The sequence below is a fragment of the Cyprinodon tularosa genome, unplaced genomic scaffold (assembly GCF_016077235.1).
Source record: "Cyprinodon tularosa strain WSP-4 unplaced genomic scaffold, ASM1607723v1 ctg4, whole genome shotgun sequence".
Taxonomy (NCBI): Eukaryota; Metazoa; Chordata; class Actinopteri; order Cyprinodontiformes; family Cyprinodontidae; genus Cyprinodon; species Cyprinodon tularosa.
This window is the reverse complement of record NW_024039118.1, coordinates 2,284,858-2,309,764: the sequence shown is the minus strand read 5'-3', so window position 1 is coordinate 2,309,764 and position 24,907 is coordinate 2,284,858. Positions and strand designations below refer to the sequence as shown.

At 38.4% G+C, this 24,907-nt stretch overlaps 1 protein-coding gene across 2 annotated transcripts; it reads right to left on the bottom strand.

Annotated features, from left to right (window-relative positions):
* Window positions 1-345: 345 nt before the first annotated feature.
* ncapg2 (non-SMC condensin II complex, subunit G2) lies at window positions 346-24,290 on the bottom strand. 2 transcript variants are annotated; one of them, XM_038297979.1, is made up of 26 exons: window positions 24,163-24,290; window positions 20,928-21,101; window positions 20,671-20,785; window positions 20,207-20,364; window positions 19,881-20,015; window positions 19,709-19,803; window positions 19,475-19,631; window positions 17,319-17,411; window positions 17,105-17,230; window positions 16,552-16,731; window positions 13,161-13,313; window positions 11,831-12,053; window positions 11,630-11,727; window positions 11,152-11,325; window positions 10,795-10,865; window positions 10,563-10,716; window positions 6,805-6,978; window positions 6,552-6,668; window positions 4,563-4,709; window positions 3,400-3,499; window positions 3,053-3,255; window positions 2,678-2,812; window positions 2,464-2,567; window positions 2,294-2,394; window positions 2,100-2,199; window positions 346-520 (listed from the first exon to the last, which is right to left on the bottom strand). In XM_038297979.1, the coding sequence occupies exons 1-26, from the start codon at window positions 24,238-24,240 to the stop codon at window positions 469-471; spliced, it is 3,417 nt and encodes a 1,138-aa protein (XP_038153907.1). In that variant the 5' UTR covers window positions 24,241-24,290; the 3' UTR covers window positions 346-468. The 2 variants fall into 2 exon arrangements, with proteins under 2 accessions (XP_038153907.1, XP_038153908.1); XM_038297980.1 differs by having other exon boundaries at window positions 11,152-11,322.
* Between the last annotated feature and the right edge of the window lie 617 nt (window positions 24,291-24,907).

Here is a 24,907-nt window from a genome sequence, read left to right as displayed (position 1 = left end):
TTCAGTTCAACATTTGATACAGGCATAACTTCCAAGTTGATCAGCAAATGTATACAATTGGGCATCAGCAACTGATGACTGGACCTTGTTACCAACAGACCACACCTTACTCAGACCATCACTGCTACCCCAGTGACCCTTGACCCTGGTGTGCCTCAAGGCTGTGGGCTGAGTTCCTTCCTCCTCTCCGTTTTTTAGTCGCTATTGCAGACCCATACATGGTTCAGACACCATGGTTATGATGGCTGATGACTCCACATGTATTGCCCCTATTAAAACCAATAAATTGGATGCAATCTAAACTTAATACTGCAAGTGAGAAGAATCAGTCAGTACAATTCAATGACCTGTTTGTTTCAGCATCTTTTTTTTAATGTAAAGGCTTTGTGTTTATACAGTATGAATATGGAGATTACAATGCATAAAAAAACACTCAACACAAACCCATCATGTTTAATTTACTGGGGATTAGAAATGCAGAAGGTCATTCAAGGTCTTCACTGAGGATTCATACATGCACCTGAAGGAAAGAGAGACAAAGGTTATCGTCCAACAACTGTAAAAAAAAAAAATCCATCAACAGAACAGGAATCCAACGGAATTTTATCTTTCTTACAGATGAACATTTCTTCAGTTCTATATATATATATATATATATATATATATATATATATATATATATATATACATACACGCTGAGGCTAGGCTTATATATACGCCTAGCCTCAGCGATCATAGTTACGGCCGAGGCGGTGAGGAAGTAGGGGCGAGTTTTTCCGACAAAGGAGGGACATGAAGGCGAAAAATAGTGGGGATCCAGGTGGAAAAAGAGTCTCAGCATTCTCGTGCACCTCGATCTTCTAGCTGGTCAAACTTAACGAGTTGTTTTCCGCAATTTCGGTTATAAAAACAAAACGGGCCGGCCTCCTTTCTGCGTTCAGCTACAATTTGGGAGAGGTACAGCAGAGTGTCTGCGGAGGGGGCGGGGACGTCTTTTTGTTCACTGCGACACCTATGCAGAGGACCTAATTTCGAAGTATAAATCAGCCTTTAGTCTGTCTAAGAGGCTGCCTGTAGTAATTTTAAATGTCCAACAGGTGTCAGTATTCCGTGACACGGTATCCATAGTTTGCCAGTAGTTCATGACGCCTCATGAACTACTGGCAAATCGCTAATACAAACAGCTCAATTCAATTGGACACCAATCGTTCAGTCTTGTCGCAGATTCTCAATCAGTTTTAGGCATTTACTTTAACTAGGACATTTTTACACAGTCATGCCTTAATCAAAAACTTCCATACCGTTGCTCTGTCTACCTTTATATTCCTGATCAATTAATCTTTTCATTAAAACTGATCAGCTTTTCTGGTCCTGCTAAAAATAAGAAAAAGCCACAGCATGAGGCTCCCACCACCGTGTTTAAGAGTAGCAATGGAGTTCTGAGGGTGATGTACCATTTCAGTTTTCTGCCAACATCTTTAGTATAGTCCAAAAATGTCCATTTTGGTCTCAACTGACAGGAGCATCTTCATATACTCAGGTTCTGTCACAGATGTGGCTAAAACTGAGAATCAGATCTCATTTCTCATTTCCTCTTAAAAGACAGAGTTAAAGGTAACCAAACGTTGCCTAAATCCTCTACTCCACCTTATCCCTAAAATATCTGCGGTGTTCCTCGATGTTTTTTTCTGTGCACTATCATTCTCGAAAAGACATCCAAGATAATCAGAGAACAGCTGGATGTACTATAAATACACCAGACACAGGATGAATCTGTTAAATCATTGCAGAACTTCTGAAGAGTTTGACTGGATAACGTTTCATGGTACCAAAGCACAGGTGGCTAAATTAATGCCCGTTTTGGAATTGTAATTTTTAAAAACAACAAAAAACAAATACATTTTAAAACTTAACCTCTTTTCTCTTCCATCTTATGCACTCTACTGTATTGCTCTTTCGCATACATTCCTATCAACATTCGTTTAGGTTGTAGTCTAGCATGATGCTTGAAAGACCCAAATACTTTTACATAGCACTATAAAATCTAGAAATATGTCCTGACAGAATAAACTTAAAACATATCATTCCCTGAAACTCACCGATGGAGTTCTCTGCTGTCCAAAGAAGAGACTGCATGTTCGTGAAGACGCCGCTGGATAGATATAGCAGCGCTCTTTAAGGCACCTTTGTTATGCCCCTCTAATGAACAACACATCAAAAGGATATTCAGTCACTGCAGATATTGATATGATTGCTCTGGGTATTAAAAAATAAATAGATAAAAATAACGTACTTTGTTTAATGACGGCCAAGACGTGCAGAACTGCTACCAGTTCGGTGAAACTGCTGAGGGCATCCGAGTCCAGAGACGAAGAGACCTCTGCCAAAAACGAGCTAAAGACAGGATGAATTAACAATCGAATCTAAAATATCCTACATTTAAAAGATACTCAGTTTGTTTACCTTGTGATAGAGGGTGATATGATGATGACGGATAGCAGTAAGTTGGACAAAGGAGGCATTTCATCCACTGACTGAGGAACGAAAACCTCTTCAGGAAGAGCAAGCTTAAAAAAAAAAAAGCAAACAAACAAAATCAATAAATAGACTAAGGTTAACTCAACATACAATTAAGCAATACAACCTTTTAGTGGCTCCATCCTGTGCCATCTCTTACCTTCTGAAGAATACGTATGTTCTCCACAATGATGGCAGCAAACACAGTGGAGTAAACCTCGCTAAGAAGTGCTGGCTGCCAGGTCTGGGCCACCTGGAAGAAGTCCGTCAGACTGGGAACGGCTGACTGACACAGCTGAATCAGACACAAAGTTATAAAGCAGAGAGAAATTAGAAAGTAGTAACCATTTTTCATTGCCATCTCCAACTATGATGGATTTTCATTAACAGAAAGAAACAACATGAAGGAACATTTCCTATGTTTCTTTTTCTATTTAATACTTTTGCAAACCATTGAAATGATAAATCAAGGCCAAATAAAAGGAAAATGACAAACAAACCATTACATTTTGAATAGTTAAAAAAAAATCCTTACAAGTTGTCCTTCTTCTGGGTCTTTCTTCAGGGAACTTGTCAGCAACGCTATGATCTTATGGAAAAGGTTGGCCACCACACCCAACATGACCAAGTTGGACTCATCATGACTGTTCTGGTCCCGAATGTTATCACAGGGCACAAAGCAGTTTGCCACCTCCTTTAAAATTGGCAGAATTGCAGGAATACACCTGTAGCCTGACTCTGGAAACACAAACACTGCTGTTACTTCACCATATGATACTTAAGTCGTAAAAGCAGGAGAGCCAAGCCTCAGTGAAATATGCTTGTTTGCATCCGTTTTAGCGGAGTGAAATTTGTCATTTTAATCTCAGCAGAGGCGCTCACCTGAGTTGAGGATGAGTGAGCACATGTGGAGGATCTCGCCTTTGAATATCTCATCTCCCAAACCAACCAGAAAAATGTCACGGCACAATGTCAGGAAGCTCTGTTGAAGTGCATCAAGGAAACGTATCCAGTTACTTAACAATCTAAAGAAACGGTTTGAATTCATCGGTGGGGTGTGGAAACACCTAATTTCAGGAGAGTAACAGGAAGCATGGACTGGAGTAGACTAAAAAATAAAAAATCTATGTAGATTCAAAGTTTACTGAGCAGCACTTTAAGTCACTGATGGGGGTGAAAAATAAGCTCCTCAGAACCAAACATGCAGGATAACAAGATAGAATTCATTCTGAGCTGGGGTATGAGCTGCTGTGAAAATGACTGGGATAAAAATTTAAGATGGCAGTTTAACACATTTTTCATCTCAGAAAATGCAACTTTTCCAGACACAAACATCCAAAATTCTCAGTCAGTTTCGGAGCCAATTTTATAAAATACAACTAAAACATCAGAATGTATGGACCAATAGTTGAATGGAAATCCAATGGATCCAATAAACATGGCGGATGTATGAATTAATGGAAAATCTAAGGGATGAGCAAATGGACAGATGGAGGTATATTTAGAGCACAAGGGAATTCTCAATAATGAAATACACATTTTTTTCTTCACAGTGTATTTTTTCATAACCTCTGGATCAGGATATACTATAAATAACATTTAGGACTGCATAAAAAGCCTGTAAACTGGTAGGTTTGATTCTCATACAGCATAAAGGAGGACAGAAATTAGCTCCACACTTCAGACACAGGACCGTTTCTTGTTTTCCTCTTCCACAAGACAAAAAGAAAAACTATTATCCTGTTGGATATTTGTACAACCTTCAAATGTAATACAGCAAAAACTAATTGGTCCTACTTTGAGAAATAACAGGCTTATTTGTCCGAGAATATGAGAACAGATTATTTAGTCATCAATCATACGAGCAGAAATTCAGTTTCTGAAATGAAAAAGGAAGAAAATAGTATTATTTCTCAGGTAAAAGGCTCACTATGAGCTTAATGAGCATCACTCTGACTACTGAGCCCTAATGAAAACTGAATCCAACATAACTAAGCTGTAGTGCTGGGGCTGCATGTGAAAAAGTAGACGAAACGAAAGCTAACCTCTGTTATCTTTGAGGCGAGCTGCTGAGACTTCCCCGAATCCTTGCCGTCATCACTCCTATGTTTGGTAAGGAAGGGCAGAACCCTGTCTGAGATCCACACTGCCATTTTCTCCAGGGAGATCAGGTAGTCCCGACCTTCTGCCGACTGGGAAACAAAAAAACATGACAGTTTTATTTAAGCTTCTTGTGAAGATAAAACAGAGCAGGCTTTTCTAAAACTGGTCAGATTTACAGTTAAGGCCAGACATTGTCTGCACTTCCAGATCAAAATGGAAAAATTGGAGAACTTCAGCTCAGATGAGTTTGATTTGAAATCATTTAAAAATACTCAACAGCGTCCAAAGCAATGACAAATACGCGGAGCAGCAAGGTTAAAGGAATTAATACACATCTTAGGAGAATAATACCAGATTTAGTTGTAAATTATTTCTTTTAGAGCCATTTCTATAACAGTACAAATGCAGAAAATGTGACTTTAAACAGCAATGTATTCTGCAATGAGTTCCTTTGATTCTCACCACTCTGCTCAAGTCTGGAAGAAGATAGGAGATTAAAAATCTAATTTGACACTTTACGGTTTTTGAGATATGACTAAACTTAATGTTTCATTAGCCTAAAAATGAATTTTCAAATATGTCATTAAAAGCTCAAATTTATGTAACATGTATCCCAGTGATGAGTAAATGTAAACTTCTCAGCAGAACTATCACTTACTAATAAACTACAGATCTTTTCAGTTGATTAAAACCATAAATCATATATTTCAATGATTTGCACAATAAAAAGTCTTAGGCTGAGGGTGACTCAGACGGTTTCTACACATCAAACTGCAGGCAAGGATGAGAACTCGAGTTTGGGACTCCTGTTGCACTTAAGTTGCATAAGTAGCAGACGTGGGCAATGTGGAGTCAACAAGTCATCTCCATGTCATGTATTTGTTCTACCCAGCCACTTAAGCAGGTGAGTCCAATCTTCACCGTGAATTAACCTGTGCAGATTGGACTCACCTGGTTAATTGGCTGGGTAGATTAAATACATGACATGGAGATGACTTGTTGACTCCACATTACCCATGTCTGATAAGTAGTGACTTCATACTTGCTTAGACTTGCATTGGAAGGACTTCAGACTCACAATTTCAGACTATTAAATGATATTTTATTTCTAAATGTTTATTCAAAAGCATCGATGTAATGCTATGTGACACATGCATGCATGTATGCATGTGTCAGATAGCATTCCAGTCATAGAGGTGACGTTAGCACACCTGTTTCTGTCCCACTGCTTGCAAAAACTTTTGGCTACATAAACTTCACATAGGGAGCAAATAAGGGAGCAGCAAACTGCAGCATCTGGGGAAAAAAAAATACAGGATGCTGGATCCACCATATTTAATTGTATTTGCAACCTGAGAACCCACCCAGAAAGGCTAGTCACTGCATAATATTTTTGTAAGCTTAGCTCCATAGCAGTGCAGACATTAGTTTGTTAAGAAAGAGTCAAACTAAAGTAAAATCAGATTGTTTTTATTGGATTTTTATAAGAAAAAGGAGCTTTAAAATGCAGTATTATTAAGCTATTTATACCTTACCAATTTGGGGTTTTACAGTAACAATTAAAATATCATTATAGAAGGCTAGGCACTAATGTAAATAAATATCCATGTTCACCTACAGGTTTTCTGAATTTAGTAAAGCGAAGCATTAATCAGTTAAAAACTGTAAGACATTTTTTTGCTTTGTTTTTTTTTTTTTTTTTAAATACATACAATTCTGAATGCAGGATTCTTCCTTTACAGAAAAAGATGCTTCCAAAATGCAAAGGTCTGTTTATAGTTTAGTTTATTCCTGAAAGACCCAGACAGGTTTCTTTCAGTAAGTTACAGCTAAGTTTTAAGAGGAGCCCTTTTGCTACTGAGACTTGTACGAAACAGTCAAGTGGAGTAAAACCTGTAATTTCATACTAATCAGATGGGAGAGAGACTCACGCTATGCTGGAGGTGAACACTGAGACGACCATGGTATATAAAGGCTTTCAGCGCCGTCTGCACAGTGGGACTGTTTGGATCCTCTGTAGATGAGCTGAGGTAAGTGTAGAGCACCGACTGTCAACAATAAAGAGAGGCAGAGAGCATGTTTCTAACAAGGCGTTCCTTTAGAAGACCCTGTTAGCCAAACACATAAAGGCTAATAAATTTCAACCTTTATGTTTAACAATTATGAGACTTATGAGTTATTTACCTTCCAGTTCCCCAAAACTGTATGAAGCTGCCTCAGAGGGCCCTCACCGAGAGCCAGGACTTTCTCTCGTGTGGAAGTGTGGCTGAAAAGGTATTCCAGATACACCAGAGCCAGATCTGGTTTGGCCTCCAGCGTCTCCTGGATTTGCACCTTCCTACTCTTAGTGGCTTTTTCCTAGTGTTGGAAAGAGGGGCTTTTTACAAGGATCCTACACATTTATTACAGAAAAATTCAACACTTTAATACGGGGCATTCAAATTGTATGCACATGGACCAAACAGTCAAGATAAAAGTTCATGGAGGCAAAACAAATGGATGTTTAACAAGATCCCCACACCTTGATTAACATCAGACTTGAGAACAGTTATCAGAAATTCAAAAACTACATGTGGCAGCATTTATCCACTCCTACAGCTGAATTTGTTAATAATAGGCTATATTGATATGAAGCTAATACAAAAAAAACCCAAAGTGGCATAAGTGTTGGATTTGGATTGAATCCAAGCCTGCATTTATTTACGATTGATTGATTGAATGACTTTATTGAACTCACAGTGGAGAAATTTAATCGTTACATCAGCTTTAGAGTCAAAAAGAAGAAGGTGCCAAAAGGAGGAAAAGGTGCATCGGGGTGTATACAGTGCATCCTCATATACATATATAACAGCTGAAGTCTCTCATTTAGCAGGATTATTTTACAGGTTATTAAATGGGTGTTAATATAGAAGGGTATTTAAATATATATCTATTGCATAGGGTATTAAATATAAATAACAGGTTATTGCACAGGGCCACAGTAACAAGCTGCTGAATGTGCAGTGCCATTTTTAGACATCTCATACAATACATGAATAAGTCCAGTGATAAAGAGCAGGATCTTTGTTGAGGCTCTGAAACTCTTCAGCAAATGCGTTTCAACATGGTTGATTTCTCAAAGCCTTATATAAACTTCAAATGCTCACTGGGGCCATCAAGTGGCAAACATTAAGGATGCACTGTATATCACCATTTTAGCTTGGTCCACTCAAATATTTTATTTACATATTTAAATTCAGAAATGATCCAACTTATAAATAGTCCAGGATGTAGATATTAAAGCTATTTGAAGCAGGTGTCCCTCTGAAAGGCACATTTTACACCATGTCATTTCTGACTGAAGTCTATTGATGTCATGGTGAGGGTAGGACAGTGTCAATAATTACAACTTTAAATGTAGGCCTAGGATAGACACTATCAGTAATAAGCTCCTATTAATAGGTCATTTTAATCAAAGCCAAGCAGTGAGCAATGGGAAATGTGTCTCTCTATTGCTACGAGAAGGGCATATACAAGCCAGATTTAATATTTGACATCCTTACAGAAAACAACCTCCCTGAAACTTCTGGTCCTTGAGGACACCCGAATCACAGTTTAACCAGTCATAGAAGCTCTTCCTCGTAGTGTTACCCCCAGATTCCACATACTCCGTCAGCGCTCTGCTCCGCTCCGCCCCGCTGACGTACGTCGTGCGGAGCGCTTGTCTTTCATGGAAATCAATGAGAACTGTTCCACATCCACCGCTACTCCTCCGCACGTCTCTGTCCACGTACGTCTTCTCCGTCCGTCACCGACAAATTACGGAGCCGAGCTATTTTTTGCTCCGCTCCGGTCCGGCCAAGTCAAGATCCGCAATTGCAATCGCACCAAACAGGAAAAAGAACATCGACAAATTCCGGTTCGTCAAATTAAAATATAGTAGCAACAGATTGGTGACTTTGCGTGGAACTGTTTATAAAGCCGTATGTTCGGAAAGGAAGCTCGAGGCGGAGAAAAAGCTAGATAATATATATACGTATATATATGTGTGTGTGTGTGTTTACATACAGGAGTCATGGAACTCTGCTTACAGCTCCTTCATATTTCATGTACACTAATAACTTGTGTAGGCCTACATGGTTCTGGTTGATGGCATTAAATCATTTCTAATAGCATTAAAATAGCATTAAATTAGAGTCACTCACTCCTGTATGAACCCTGTGAGCGCTTAATTTAATATGGCATATTAAAAAAATCCCACCATCATCCAGCATATGTTCAGTTTCTGCCCAAATATATAAATATATATTTGTAGATTTTTGTAACAGAGAAGGATAATTCAAAACTGCTTTTTTTAATGAACTTGTTCTCTACAACTCAGCATCTCTTTTCATTCCTGTAATAAGAAGTTTCTTTTGAATGGATTTGATTAAACTTTAAGTCCCTCGGTATAAAATAAATATTTTAATGGAGATGAGAAATCTGCTTCCTGGTTGGTGAATTTTTTTTTTTTTTTTAGATATTTATATATATTTATAGATATTTTTTAGATAATATCTGACGAAATTGTTTTTAGAAGCATTTTTATTAAAGAATCATAAATGCAACGATAAAACATATTTAATTAATTTTAGTGCCAATTAAGGCCTTGATTAAAAAAAGAATTATGAATTGTAATTATTTTTAATGATCCGCGGAAACCCTGGTTCATCTGGCGCATGCCCTCTATGATCTCCAAGGAACTCAAAGCGGAGGGGACGGAGCAACAGCGGCGGCTGTAGGCTTTGCTTTGTGCAGGCGGTCTGGAGCGCAGCGGGGCGGAGCGGAGCGCAGACGGAGTATGTGGGATTTCAGGGTTAGGATCCAACTGTGGCAGTCTAATGAGAAAGTTGTTTACATCCAAAGAGCAGCTGTGATTGGTTTAATTGTGTTTTCAGTGCCCTGAAGGACCAAAAGAGGGCACAGAAAAGGTAAATAGAGCAGATAAAGCAAAAACAAAATGCAATTTTAAAAGTATTTGAAAACAAATTGAAAAGGAAAATGGAAAAAGGAATGACCTTTTTAGATGTGTTGTTAGGAAAGGTATTTATAATCAGATATATGAATCATGGTTTTCAGAAATAGGATTTGAAAACACATTTTCCAAATTCCAATATTTAACAATGGGTTAATAAATAGCATTTAAATTGCTCTTTAATAACTCATTTTAAAATTTGCAACTAAAAAATGCTTTTCAAATTGATTGATTCTAATTTTAAATTTGAAACAGCTGGGTTTCTTTTTCTGTGATTTTTCAGGTTCTCCATGGTATGCAATTATAATCATATTCAATATAATATTAAATTAAACCAAAACAAAAAACAAAATCAGTTTACTTGAATATTGTATCATGTTTAGAAAAGGAAAAAAAAAAAAAAAAAAACGGTAAATCAAATTCCAACAGCCACCAGAACATTCCTGAAAGAGGGAATCCTATTTATTACAAAATTAAAGCGAATGAAAAACCTGCAAAATTTATGCTGTAAACATTTTGTAATTCAAGGGCATCTTGATCAGTCCAAAAGTTTCCCAATCTAAAAATAAAACTGATTGATTAAAACTAATCAATTGATTAGTTTTAATTAATTAATAAATCAATTAATTAATAAAACTATTGAATCCCTAAACTGAGGACTGGATTTGCATCGCTTTTGTACTACAGCCACACAGAAATCAGTCCAGTGGCAACACTTGACTTTTATAAGTTAGCAGCACATTTGCACCTCTTGCATTAAATTAAGCAGAAAAATAACTGGAATTTTAATGAGGCCAGCTAATAAAAAAAAAATAAAATAATAATAATTATTTTCCCAAACAGTGATATCTTTTCTCCATACCTATCCAGATGAGAAAACATATAAAAGCTTTTTCCATTATTTTCGATACAGCATGAGAACCCTAGAGTGCAAAATGAAACCACTGACCGTTTGCTTGGGAACAGACTCACTAAGCCAATCAGACACCAGCTCTAGGATGTCAGCCACCTGACCCCAACTGCAGACGCAGTCCAGCAGCTGGCTGAACAGAGCTGAAGTCGCTCCAGAGTTCATTCTCCTCAGTCTGGACAGGACTCCACAGCTAGGAAGAGATAAGAAAGCTAAATTGGTCTGTTTTAAAAGAGGATCAAATAAGGTGACAGTTGGCGTTACAGCCCACCTAAATGTTGGAACTGCAGCAGGGGGCATGAAAGACGCCAGCTGTATGAGTGGTGCAGTGCAGCGCTCATCCTAAAAGAACAAGAAGAAAAAAACGTTCTGTGGGATTCGTTTAGAGCAGGGGTGCTCAAGTCCAGTCCTCAAGAGCTACTATCCTATAACTTTTAGATGCATCTCTTCTCTAACACACCTGAATAGAAAGGCTCAATCCCCTCATTTAACGAGCCATTCATTTGATTCAGGTGTGTTAAAAATGGGGTGCATTAAAAAGTTGCAGGATAGTAGCTCTAGAGGACTGGACTTGAGCACCCGTGGTTTAGAGAAATGCTAACATCATAATAAGCTGCAGCAAAATTACCTCAAAAGCTTTGAAGTATTTTGTCATAACATTTCCAAATTTTGCCACTGTGTATTTGTGTGCCTCTTCATTTTGTTTCAAAGCCTTCTCAACACTTCTCCACAGGATGGCCACCACTTCCAGTAAACTGGACACAACAGACATGTCCTGTCCCAGCAACACAGGCCCAGCCTGCTGGGGAAAAAAATATATATATACTAGGGCTGCAAAAATAAATCAGGTTAATTTAATATTCAAATAATTAACTACTAAAATAGTGATTGAATATATGCCAACTATGTATTCAGAGTCTAAAATGTGGCATTCTATATAACACACAGGAAGATTGCTGTTTTATGAACCAAAGTCATGCTAACTAATATCAGCTTAAATTTTTAGTTTACTAATCATGATGTCTTTTAAAATATAAGTTAACCCCCTTTTTTAATTGGTAAAAATCCTCACAAATGTTTGTAATTTTGTAAAGTCTGTCTCTTACTGTGCTGTTTTCCTTGTTGCTTTCATTAATCTCCGTCATGTCAAAATCCACCTGGATGAAGCTGTTTAGAGTGCGACGAATAGCCAGCATCAGCTTTACTAAGATAGAAAAACAAAAATGTTTCACAACCACCACCCTGTCATACACTCAATGGTCTTTTCAACATGTAAGCTCTCTTTGCTCGTCGCTTCTGTTCCTTACCGATGTTTGTGGTGGCCGTGTGTTTGTGAGCAAACTGGTAGAACTTCCTGGCAGCCATGGGGTTCATCTGGATGAGGGTGACGCAGCGGCAGCACCACTCCTTCTCTGACTCGTCAACAGGGAAGAAGGACTTGAAGAGCAGGTTGACGATACGTTTGGACACTGTCTGTGAGTCGATGGCGAGACGGGCTAGCAGGTGTTCCATACTGCAGATGTCCCAGAACTGAAGAAAGGTGGGGGGGGGGGGGGGGGGGGGGGGGGATTAGGAGAAAAGGCTTCATCTGCTTCTTCGATAGGACTGTAACAGGTTTTAATTCGCTAATTAAAGCACGTTTCTTAATTTTTCTTAATGAATTTAGCAAATCTTCTGAATTTACTCACTTCATGTAACAAATATCTGAAATGTTTGTTCTGCAGTTTCTTCTAGCCAGCCTTCATGTTATACAAGCTTTGTTGTTGTAGTACCACATTTGACCACAAGAGACTGAAGTAGTAATAATAATAATAATAATAGAAGTTTATTGATCTCACAATGGAAAAATTTACCTCCGCATTTAACCTATCCCCTTGGGGAGCAGTGGGGGAGGCTATTGTGCGGCGCCCGAGCAGAACTGTGGGGTTAAGGGTCTTTGCTCAGGAACCCAGAGTGTAGGCTGTTGGGATCGAACCGCTTGCAACCTTCTCAGTGCACAAGCGCACTGCTCTAACCCATAGGCCAACACTTCCCTAAGTACATCACTGCTCACAACATTTAGTTGTTTCAGAAATATGTTTTTTGTCATTTATAATTGTTCATTTAAAATTATTTTTTCAGCTCATTTTGAAACCATATGATGATACATATGAAAATAATTAAAAACGGCAAAAAAATCCTTCCCCATATCACCTTGCTCTTGGCTAAACTAAAAGTACACTCCACAATATGATTCTTCTAAAAACAAAATGACAAAAAAGAAAAAATAAGAAAAGCAACAAAAAAAATTATCGTTAGCCTTTTAAGCAGTCTAACAAATAATAATTTACTACATAGCTGTCAGGACCTTGACACATAGCTAAAGTATACTCCAAATTAGATGATATTTGCATCTAAAGTGTGTGGGAATTGTTTCTATGGGACACGATTTTAATATTACTGTGAATTGTTTCATATTTTCCTGTGAGATTTAATTAATTCTGTATATGAACCGTCTTTTTACTGCATTTAGAGATTTGGTGGCATTTTGGAAAACAATGTATTCAGATGGAGTGAGTTTACATTTAAAGCAACTGTGGAAAACCTTGCAAAGACTGTTCGACAAAAGAAGTAAATTTTCTCTAAAATGAACCCCACCTTGGCAGCACGGACTGCTTTAACCTTGATGAGCAGGTCAAGGAAAGCTGCACGGACTTTCTCTGACGTGTCGTGGAGGCTGTACTTGAGAGTTGGCAGGAGTTTTTCTAGCAGTGGGTGGCTCAAAGGGTTGTCCAACACAATAGTCAAGCTCTGCAGGAAATAAAAATTAAAGGGGGGGGGGGGGGGGGGGGGGGGGGGGGGGGGGGTCCATAAGACAATAGAAACAAAGGAATAAAAATAACATGCCTAACGCAGCCACATGTTTTGTTACAGGTATTAGGGTTTTAAAGCTTAAACCTAATTGATCATGGTAAAATCCCACTTTGATCAAAAATTTTAAGAAGGAAAATGAAAAAAAAGTGCTTCTTCTATTTTATTAGGTTTAAAACAAATTCAGCGAGAGCTCAGCTAACCAGGAGCTTTTGGTTCAACATATGGACTCAGTTAACTGACTGTTCGAACAGATAATCACTGCTTTTCGCTCACCGTTGGTCACACATTTTTATTAGTCGCTTTTGTTATTAGCCACTGTGACAGGAAATCCCTTGATGCTTTGCAAGATTTCTCCTCGCAAAGCATCAAGGGATATATCTGCTCATTTAGTGACTATGGATGATCACTATTTTTTAAGGTGCATTGTGGGATATTTCAAGTGCACTTCTTTTTCATGCACTGTACATTGGGACACTCATCTAAAATGGAGTAACAACCATATAGTGCCCTATATAGTGTTTAAGGGCACTATATGGTAAAATGCCATTTTGATCAAAAATTTTAAGGAAAATGAATAAACAAAAAGTGCTTCTTCTATTTTATTAGTTTTATTGAACAAATTCAGAAAGAGGTCAGCTAATCAGGAGCTGTCCTTTTTTGCAGTGCGAGATTCAATTGATTATTTCAAAATGCAGCAGAAAACATATTTATGAAGACAGGCTTTTAGGTGATTATGATTTTTTTTATTTTGCTTTGCTTTTTGAAGGGTTTTGTGAATTACTTTGACTTTATCTGTGAAAGGAGGCATATAATTAAAATAATTGTAATAAATGAAATCAAAATATTTTAAATCATCTCCATAAAAAATATTTTTTAATACTAATGCTTTTTCTAAAAATCAAGCGAGCTTGGAAAGACAGACACTGTCATTGTTTTCTTCCAATTGTTATATAATTCACTTTCCATTAATGGTACATTTGTCTGGACAAATGATTGATTAAAACAAAAATACACTATATTGCCAAAAGTATTTGCTCACCCATCCAAATTATTGGAATCAGGTGTTCCAATCACTTCCATGGCCACAGGTGTATAAATTCAAGCACCTAGGCATGCAGACTGTTTTTACAAACATTTGTGAAAGAATGGGTCGCTCTCAGGAGCTCAGTGAATTCCAGCGTGGAACTGTGATAGGATGCCACCTGTGCAACAAATCCAGTCGTGAAATTTCCTCGCTCCTAAATATTCCACAGTCAACTGTCAGCTGTATTATAAGAAAATGGAAGTGTTTGGGAACGACAGCAACTCAGCCACGAAGAGGTAGGCCACGTAAACTGACGGAGCGGGGTCAGCGGATGCTGACGCGCATAGTGCGAAGAGGTCGCCAACTTTCTGCAGAGTCAATCACTACAGACCTCCAAACTTCATGTGGCCTTCAGATTTGCTCAAGAACAGTGCGCAGAGAGCTTCATGGAATGGGTTTCCATGGTCGAGCAGCTGCATCCAAGCCATACATCACCAAGTGCAATGCAAAGCGTCGGATGCGGTGGTGTAAAGCACGCCGCCACTGGACTCTAGAGCAGTGGAGACGCGTTCTCTGGAGTGACGAATCGCGCTTCTCCATCTGGCAATCTGATGGACGGGTCTGGGTTTGGCGGTTGCCAGGAGAACGGTACTTGTCTGACTGCATTGTGCCAAGTGTAAAGTTTGGTGGAGGGGGGATTATGGTGTGAGGTTGTTTTTCAGGAGCTGGGCTTGGCCCCTTAGTTCCAGTGAAAGGAACTCTGAATGCTTCAGCATACCAAGACATTTTGGACAATTCCATGCTCCCAACTTTGTGGGAACAGTTTGGAGCTGGCCCCTTCCTCTTCCAACATGACTGTGCACCAGTGCACAAAGCAAGGTCCATAAAGACATGGATGACAGAGTCTGGTGTGGATGAACTTGACTGGCCTGCACAGAGTCCTGACCTCAACCCGATAGAACACCTTTGGGATGAATTAGAGCGGAGACTGAGAGCCAGGCCTTCTCGTCCAACATCAGTGTGCGACCTCACAAATGCGCTTCTGGAAGAATGGTCAAAAATTCCCATAAACACACTCCTAAACCTTGTGGACAGCCTTCCCAGAAGAGTTGAAGCTGTTCTAGCTGCAAAGGGTGGACCGACGTCATATTGAACCCTATGGATTAGGAACGGGATGTCACTTAAGCTCATATGTGAGTCAAGGCAGGTGAGCAAATACTTTTGGCAATATAGTGTATCTTATCAGTTTTATATAGAAGCTGTTATCTTGTCAATTTCTATGGTTGTAACATCACTGTACTGCAAAAAAAACAAACAAAAAAAGTTTAGTCATAGGTTTTGTTCTGTTTAATGTAGTTTTTTAGTTATCATACCATTAGTGACAGCAGGAATTAAAATGAACAAGAAGTCGGAGAAAACGAGGGCAGTTTGAATACTTTCCAGCCTTTCTGACTCTTAATGCATCTAAATCTGAGGTCTTCAACGGGGGGGGGGGGGGGGGGTCCGCAACCCCTAGGTTCGAAAAGTTTTCACGAAAGTTTTGGTCGATAAGACTTTTTTTTTTTTATACATTCCCCCCTGCAAATTTTTCCACTAATTGAAATGTCTTTAAATATACATTAACATGAATAAAACACACTGTAGTAAACAGATAAATGGAGGCAGAAGATGTCTTTCAGTCATCAGTGCACACATTCAGCAACACACAGGAACTCTTTCAGGCTGGGGACCATTTCATTCACAACACCTATCCCATCAATGAGGAATCCGAAATACTTTAATAAACCCAGGAAGATAACTAATTTTGTTACATTACTCTATATGTAATAGAGTGACTATAGGTTCAGTTTTATATGACACAATTTCATACAATATATATCATTAGGGGCTCCCTGCTCCATCTTGCCATAAGTGTGGGGGTCCTTGGCCTACCCCTGAATCTACTTTCTAATACCCCTGATCTAAATGGCGGCTTGTTGACAAGAACAGATACATCAGCAAAAATGAAGCGTTCCAACTTTTTATACCAATAAATTATATGCATATCTTTGAAAGATTAAAAAAGAACATTTTTAAAATTTGTAATTTCTGTGATATTCCAGTAATATAAACTGATATTGACTCTAAATGAACTAAGGCCATGGACTTTACCATAAAGACTGAGCAGCGGACATCAGGAGAGCTGCTGTCAGCAGCCAGCTCCATCAGCAGCTTCTTCAGGAAGTCTGTGATGATTGTTGGAGGAAGGAGCTCCCAGAACTTTGACAGGATCTTACACACCCCCAGGGTGGCGTTAGCACGCACGGTAGGTTGAGGGTCGTCAAAGAGCCCCTATTGGAGGATATTAAGAGTGTGAAAACAATGCACACAGCCAAAATTATTAGATCCCAAACATGAAGAAAACAGGACTGTAAATCTCGTTCCTCCAAATTTTTCATATCAACGATGCGAGTTTCCCATATTCATACTTCTCTATATTCTTTTACATACAATTTTTTAATTGTTTGATGGTTCTCGTTAAAAAAAAATTGTAGAAAATATAAAACGGGAGAAAAAGAAAATTATGGATGTAAAACAAACAGATATATGTACATTTCAGAGAAGAGGATAGAGGGAGAGGAGAAAAAAAACAAAATCAAACTCCATATTTTTGTAAACTAATCCAACCTGTGAAGGCACCGCAGTGTCTTAAAATAAAACGCACCATCATTGTGTCCAGCTGCTTTTGAACATTCAGATCCATAGTTTTGGAGTTTTCTTCTGGGTCATGGACTGGGAAGGCTTCAGAGAAAAGCAAAGTGGCGTTTGCACGAACCTCAAAGTTAGGAACCTAAAGGCATCACACAGGCAGCAATTAATGCTAGGTGAACATGTAAACATGCTCTAAATGATTCATTCAACGAGCTATGTGTGCATACACTCAGGGATTTCCAGAGGATCGGCCTGTAGAGGTTATACAGCATCTTGTCCACACCATGACTTGTTTTCCTGGAGTGAAAATAGCTTAAAATCTATGATGAATAAAGGAGAAAAGATAAGTCAGCATCGAAAATGTAAAATAGCACAATATCAGGCTACATAAATAAATAATTGAACCTTATAGATCTCACATTGGAGAAGTTTACCTCTGCATTTAACCCATCCCCTTGGGGAGCAGGGGTCTTTTGCTCAGAGACCCAAAGTGGCAGTCTGTGGGAGTGGGGCTCAAACCAAGATCCTCAGGATTCCAAGCTCTATGCCCTTACCACTAGGCCAGCACTTTATATATATATATTTATTATTATTATTTATTATTTATTTTTGGTTACAGCGTTACCACCAACTGAGAACAGGCTATTCAAAAGGAACAAAAGGGGCAATGATGTTCCCCCACAGACAGGAGGCTGTGCTCTGCCGCTGAAAGCTGTGATGCTCAGATGCTAAGCTTCAGTGCGCTAAGATTTAACGAGTGCCAGTGATAACCCAAGCAAACGCTCCAGTTTTGAATGACCTGTACCAGTCAAATGTCTTCAAATTTGATGAAAGAGAAAAAGATTGCTGCGTGCAGACCCTGTAGAAAGCATTGATTGTGCAGTTTAAAGCTAGTCAGGATTAGGGCTGAAACAATTCATCGGATTAATCGATTATTGAAATGATCGTTAATTAATTTAGTAATCGATTAATCATTAACTGGAGTATAGAAACTGTAAAATATGTCTTTAGGTGTCAGAAAAACCCACTTAGAGCATAAACTATACTAGAATTGTAAAAAATATATAAAAATGTTGCATTCAAGATTGGGGAAAAAAATGTGTGATGTGATTTTTACTAGAAAACGTGAAGTGCAATGACAGAGAGAGGTGGTGTGCTGTGATTTGCTTTTCAGGACTTTTGGAAGAATCTTGACGCCTAAGTTCTACTTTTGTCCTTTTTAGTATTGCACTTGTATGTTATGCATATGGATGTTTTTTGTTTTTACGATTTTTATTTCTTTTTTGATTATGTTAAATCCTATGATTTGTAATTTTATGTATTCAGTTGTGATTATACAACTGTGCACAAAGGAAGTTTCCCTTCGTGGGACAATAAAGTTAATCTTATAAAAACAGCTCATAGTAAAGCTCTGCTTGATGTGTCAATAAGGGCTTTTTCTGAGCTAGATTTTTCAAAATTAATAGAGCACCTTTAATCTCTATTTTCAGAGATAATTCTAAATTATTTTGCAAACATTCAAAGGCTTGTAAAGGAATTTTGTGGTTTTTCTTGGCACCTTTTCTGAGGCTTTCATATTGATTGCATATTTTAATTTACTGACAAAAATTAAGAAATATGTTGTGATAAGTTTTGGCCATATCGTCCAGCCGAACCCATAGCATAATTATTCCACACCATGTTCTGCAGTGGGGGTATTAGGTTCAGGCAGTAGTTTTTTTTTTTTTTTTTTTTTTAAAGCACATGCAGTGTTTTGCATTAGGATCTTAGTAAATAATTGTTCTCCCTGCTGCACTTTGGGAAGAGGCTTCAAAGCATTTGATGTAGGACCAACAGGTTCTGTAACAACTTTCCCCCACTGCCATAAGAATGTTGAAAACTCTAATTACGTCACACATCAAGACTCTGCATCACACTAATATCATATTACTTGCACTACATGGTGAATCTTCAAATCCCTTTAGATAGAATTCAACTCAATGTTTCTACTGCATTTTGCACCATATATATTTATTTATTTTTGCACTGCTCTGAACCTTCCACATCAATGCCTTTTGCACCATGTCACTCCTACACTGTTTATATTTTGATCACTGCTGCACTTTATAAATGGAAATTTTGATTTCACTGCCAAGCTGCTGCACATTCACTGTCGCTGTATGTAATGAAATGTTGTTTTGTATACACTGTGTATACAAAATGACAAAATGTGTCTAGTTATATTTTAAGGGCCACTGGTTTCACTATATGTTAATCAATAGGCATGAAATTAAAGGGGGTTCAACAAAAAAGACACTATGTTTTCTGAATTTTTTTGTTAATCAAAGTCTTTGGTTGTAACAATACAAAATGTGACGGAGGTACAAAAAAAACTAAAGAGTACCTGTCTAACTTTGCTGTGAACAGGTGATTTTCTTTGAAGAAGAATGGCATTTTGCATCAGATCCTGAATGCATGCGCTCTCAATCGTCTCCAGGAAGTCCCCAGTAGCCTTCTTCCAGGCTCTGAAGTAAATTTCTGCAATATGATCAACTACACCCCTGTGTTATGATAAAAGCAAATAAATTAAACTCCCTGGTATGCTGGCTGGAGTCAAAGCATGAAGCGCACGTCTTACTTGTCATAAAACTCCAACTGGTTTTTAATGGTGCCGTGGATAACCCTGATAAAATCAACATCCCAGTTGAAAAGGGACACCAGGAACCGCTTTCCCTGTGACAACAAACTCACCATCAGGCTGACAGCTTAAGAATGAAGTCACACCTGCAATAGCGAATGACTCTACTCACGTCGTCGTTTCTAATGTGAGTGGGACGGTGAAAGCACTGCAGCAGCAGGTCGACTATCTGCTTGTTGTCTTCCGATGTGTAGTCCAGACTGGCAAGAACATCATGAAGGCTCCACACTCTCTCAATCTCAGCACTCTGACGGTAAAAATCAGAGATAAGAAAACAGTGTTGATAGATCCCATCAGGTCTTAAATCTCTAAACTTCTACAGAGGTTATGCTAGTGGCTCCTTTTCCTCCTGCCTGTCGGCATCACTTTATCCTGAATCACGAGCAAGCTCCCTCCTGTTGCTAAAAAGCGGTGGACATTCAAGGAGAACACACTGACCGGTTTCTTTAGGAGGAAGCTATTTTGCAGGGAGAAAAGGAAAGCCACACGACCAAACTTTTCCCTCTCCAGCAGTCCCAACTTCCACCAGGCTTCAAACAGCTTCTGTATGTGGAGCTGCAACGCCGCCTCTGACACAGGAAGTGACATCAAAACATCTGATGGAAAACAAAAACAGCTACAATTATACAGATGCACATGAAATCTAATGAAAGGCTGTCTCTAAAGGCTCTTAAGAAATATCAAATAAATTTTTATTTAATATCAAATCATAAAGAAAGCTATAAATAAATAGTGGAAGGTGAGTTATAAATATGTAAGCAGGTGAACCCAGAAAATCAGTGGGTGAGGGAGAGAGGGGAGGAAACAGTTAAGAAAGAACTGTAGGTAATCAGGAAGTGAAAATCGGATAAGAATGGGTCCATTTTTTTTTTTTAAATAAAGCAAAACAACATTAATCTCACCATGAAGTCTGTGGGCGATATCTAAAAGTGTGCTATAGGAGTCCCCATCCTGTAAAACCCTTAGAGATGCAGCAACCACCAGGACAACACCGTCCACCACCGCCATGACGTGTTTCTGAAGAAGAAAAGTTTGAAACAATCACCAGGCTGCATATCAGCGTTCATTCACCTTCTAAATACGATGTGATATTCTAGACGCCAGGGGTTACTATTGATTTATGTCAACTGGTTGAATATGAAGAGACCCGTAAACTCACAGCATCTGGAACGGATTCCTGCTGCATTCTCTCTTCCTCTTCCCATTGGTCTGGAGGTAACTCCAGCAAAATCTCACGGAGCAGCGACTCCAGCTGCCTCCAGAGAGCCTCTCTCTGCTCTCTGGGCATCTCCTGAACCACCTCCTCAACATCAAAGGGCTCAGCTTTGTCCTTCTACTCAGCCAAAAAAAAAAAAAAAAAAAAAAAAACAGAAGCAGGGTTTAACATTTCCCACTAGTTTTAGTTAATGGGAAATGTCTTTCTTAATATATTAGTTTTAGCGAATACAAACAAACCCCTAACCATTCTTATAGCAAAAACATTCTGAAAGTCGCTAGCATGAAGGTTCAGGATTCCTCATTACTTTTGTAATTGTCAATTTTTGACTCTAAAATCAAAAGCAACCAGATCTAAGCGTGCCTTAGAATCTCACACTCAGATTTTAACCATTTTTTTTAAATAATCTTTAACAATTATACTATAGACTGTGGTTAAATTTGTCCTTTTGAGGCTTTATGCAATCTAAATTCAGAACTGCTCATTTTACAGGCATATGGCCTGATTTTCCCATTGTTTATACAAAGCCACTTTTACACCAACGGAAGAGGATTAGGGCCACTGAAAAAGAAAAAAAAAGTTGACTGATTTAAAAATTTTACTACAGTTTAATATGGGAAAAATCTCAGAATTCTGACTTTAATTTCAGAATTCTGACTTTAAGCTCAGAATTCTGACTGTTTTCTGACAGCTTACAAACATGTTAGCATAAAGCCGTAGCCATAGCTGTTTTAGAGATTAGCTCTCTTGTTTTAATCACCTTCTGCTCTTCCATTATTAAAATAGAATCCCCGGGACCCCTCTGGCAAGTAAAAAGTTGCCTAATTCTGCCATTTTCCACCAATGTGTTACTGGCCCTCCCAGACAGCTCACATCTTTGTCAGTGAAGCTGAGTGCTCCCACCTCTCTTCCTTCATGGTGCCCACCTACATTAAGATCCACAATTCTGAGATTAAAGTCTGAATTCTGAGAAAAAAAAGTCAGAATTCTCTGATAAAAGTTAGAATTCGGAGATTAAAGTCAAAATTCTGACTTTTTTCCCCATATTAAACTGAAATAAAATCTAAAAATCAGTCAACTTTTTTAAAATTTTTTCAGTGTCCCAAATACTCTTCTGTATGCACCAAAGCAGTATTTTTATATTTCACCATGACTAAAAAGCCAGTATGTTTTCATACAACAGAAATGTTTTCCAAAGAATCTCAAAATCCGCCACTATTATTTATTTAATTAGTGAAGTCCCTAACGCCAGGATGATCGCAATTTTACAAAGTCAAACATTTCTTAAGGAAAATACAAAACTTTGGAACCGATTTTTAAGCTTTTATTGAAATCAAATAAAAAACAAAACAAACGTCACATAAAATATTGATTGGTTTGTTATCTACATACAGGTGCTGGTCATAAAATTAGAATATCATGAAAAAGTAGATTGATTTCAGTAATTCCATTTAAAAAGTGAAACTTGTATATTATATTCATACATTACATACAAACTCATATATTTCAGATGTTTATTTTGTTTAATTTTGATGATTACAAATGACAACAAATGAAAATCTCAAATTCATCATATCAGAAAATTAGAATATTGTGAAAAGGTTCAAAATTGATGGCCCCTGGTGCCACACTCTAATCAGCTAATTAACTCAAACCACCTGCAAAAGCCTTTAAATGGTCTTTCAGTCTAGTTCTATAGGCTACACAATCATGGGGAAGACTGCTGACTTGACAGTTGTCCAAAAGACGACCATCGACACCTTGCACAAGGAGGGCAAGACACAAAAGGTCATCGCTAAAGAGGCTGGCTGTTCACAGAGCTCAGTGTCCAAGCACATTAATAGAGAGGCGAAGGGAAGGAAAAGATGTGGTCGAAAAAAGTGTACAAGCAAGAGAGATAACCGCACCCTGGAGAGGATTGTGAAACAAAACCCATTCAAAAATGTGGGGGAGATTCACAAAGAGTGGACTGCAGCTGGAGTGAGTGCTTCAAGAACCACCACACACAGACGTATGAAAGACATGGGTTTCTGCTGTCGCATTCCTTGTGTCAAGCCACTCTTGAACCACAGACAGCGTCAGAAGCGTCTTGCCTGGGCTAAAGAGAAACAGGACTGGACTGCTGGTGAGTGGTCCAAAGTCATGTTCTCTGATGAAAGTAAATTTTGCATTTCCTTTGGAAATCAAGGTCCCAGAGTCTGGAGGAAAAGAAGAGAGGCACTTCATCCACGTTGCTTGAAGTCCAGTGTAAAGTTTCCACAGTCAGTGATGGTTTGGGGTGCCATGTCATCTGCTGGTGTTGGTCCATTGTGTTTTCTGAGGTCCAGGGTCAACGCAGCCACATACCAGGAAGTTTTAGAGCACTTCATGCTTCCTGCAGCTGACCAACTTTTTGGAGATGCAGATTTCATTTTCCAACAGGACTAGGCACCTGCACACAGTGCCAAAGCTACCAGTACCTGGTTGAAGGACCATGGTATCCCTGTTCTTAATTGGCCAGCAAACTCTCCTGACCTTAACCCCATAGAAAATCTATGGGGTATTGTGAAGAAGAAGATGCAATACACCAGACCCAACAATTCAGAAGAGCTAAAAGCCACTATTAGAGCAACCTGGGCTATCATAACACCTGAGCAGTGCCACAGACTGATCGACTCCATGCCACGCCGCATTGCTGCAGTAATACAGGCCAAAGGAGGCCCAACTAAATACTGAGTGCTGTACATGCTCATACTTTTCATGTTCATACTTTTCAGTTGGCCAACATTTCTATAAATCCTTTGTTTTTATTGGTCTTCAGTAATATTCTAATTTTCTGATATGATGAATTTGAGATTTTCATTTGTTGTCATTTGTAATCATCAAAATTAAACAAAATAAACATCTGAAATATATGAGTTTGTATGTAATGTATGAATATAATATACAAGTTTCACTTTTTAAATGGAATTACTGAAATCAATCTACTTTTTCATGATATTCTAATTTTATGACCAGCACCTGTACTTAGATCTTTCACTGATTTCATACACCAAAATAAAACAAGCGTCCATTTTGATCCTGCAGAAGTTGTTAACACAGAAGGGAAGTAATTCAAACAATTAAGATTTGTCATTAAAAAGCAAACTGCTTCGTCTAAACTTTTAGCTGGCCCAAATAGAGCGTATAAAGTACTTACGTGAAGCTGAATAAAGCGAAGAAAGTCCTCCACCTTTTCCTTTGAGGTTGCTTCTAAAAACGCCTTTCGCTTGGACATTATTCCGTGTTAAACCATGGATAAGAAGTAACCTGAAATCTTTAAGAGAATAAAAAATAAAACGCACAGATTTATATACGCCGACGACGTAATTACCGACAGAAAAACCAAAACATGTGTTTAAACGGGCCATTTGCTACATAAAAACTAGCTCTGATTGCAGCAAAATGTCATACTTACGTGTAAAAGAATTATTGTAAGGTGTCAAATGTAGTGGTCCACTAACTTTTTGATTACGTTTTTGCAGCCTTGAACTAAAAAAAATGACAGCCCACCGTAAAAGCGGTTAACCCGCGCAAATTTGGATGGGACGTTACCGTCATGACGTCAAACGTTTGTTGTTGACGTTTCTTCTTCTTCTTGTTCTTGTTCTTCTTCGTCTTGTTCTTCTTCTTTTTTTGGCGGTTGGCAAAAAACGGTAGGTGAGCATTACCGCCATCTCCAGGTGTGAAAAACTGATTCCCTTTGCAGTAAATAAACAATGTCTAGTTTATTTTTTTATTTTACTAAGTTTCCTAATTAACTTGTTTCTCTGAATCAAATATTTCCTACAACTCAAAGTGTTGACGCTGTAACGTTGCACTGCAATGGGTGCTGATACGTTCTGCAACCACCAGGTGGTGGCAAACCACCACAATATATTTCCTCCACAGCAGAGCAGCTGTGT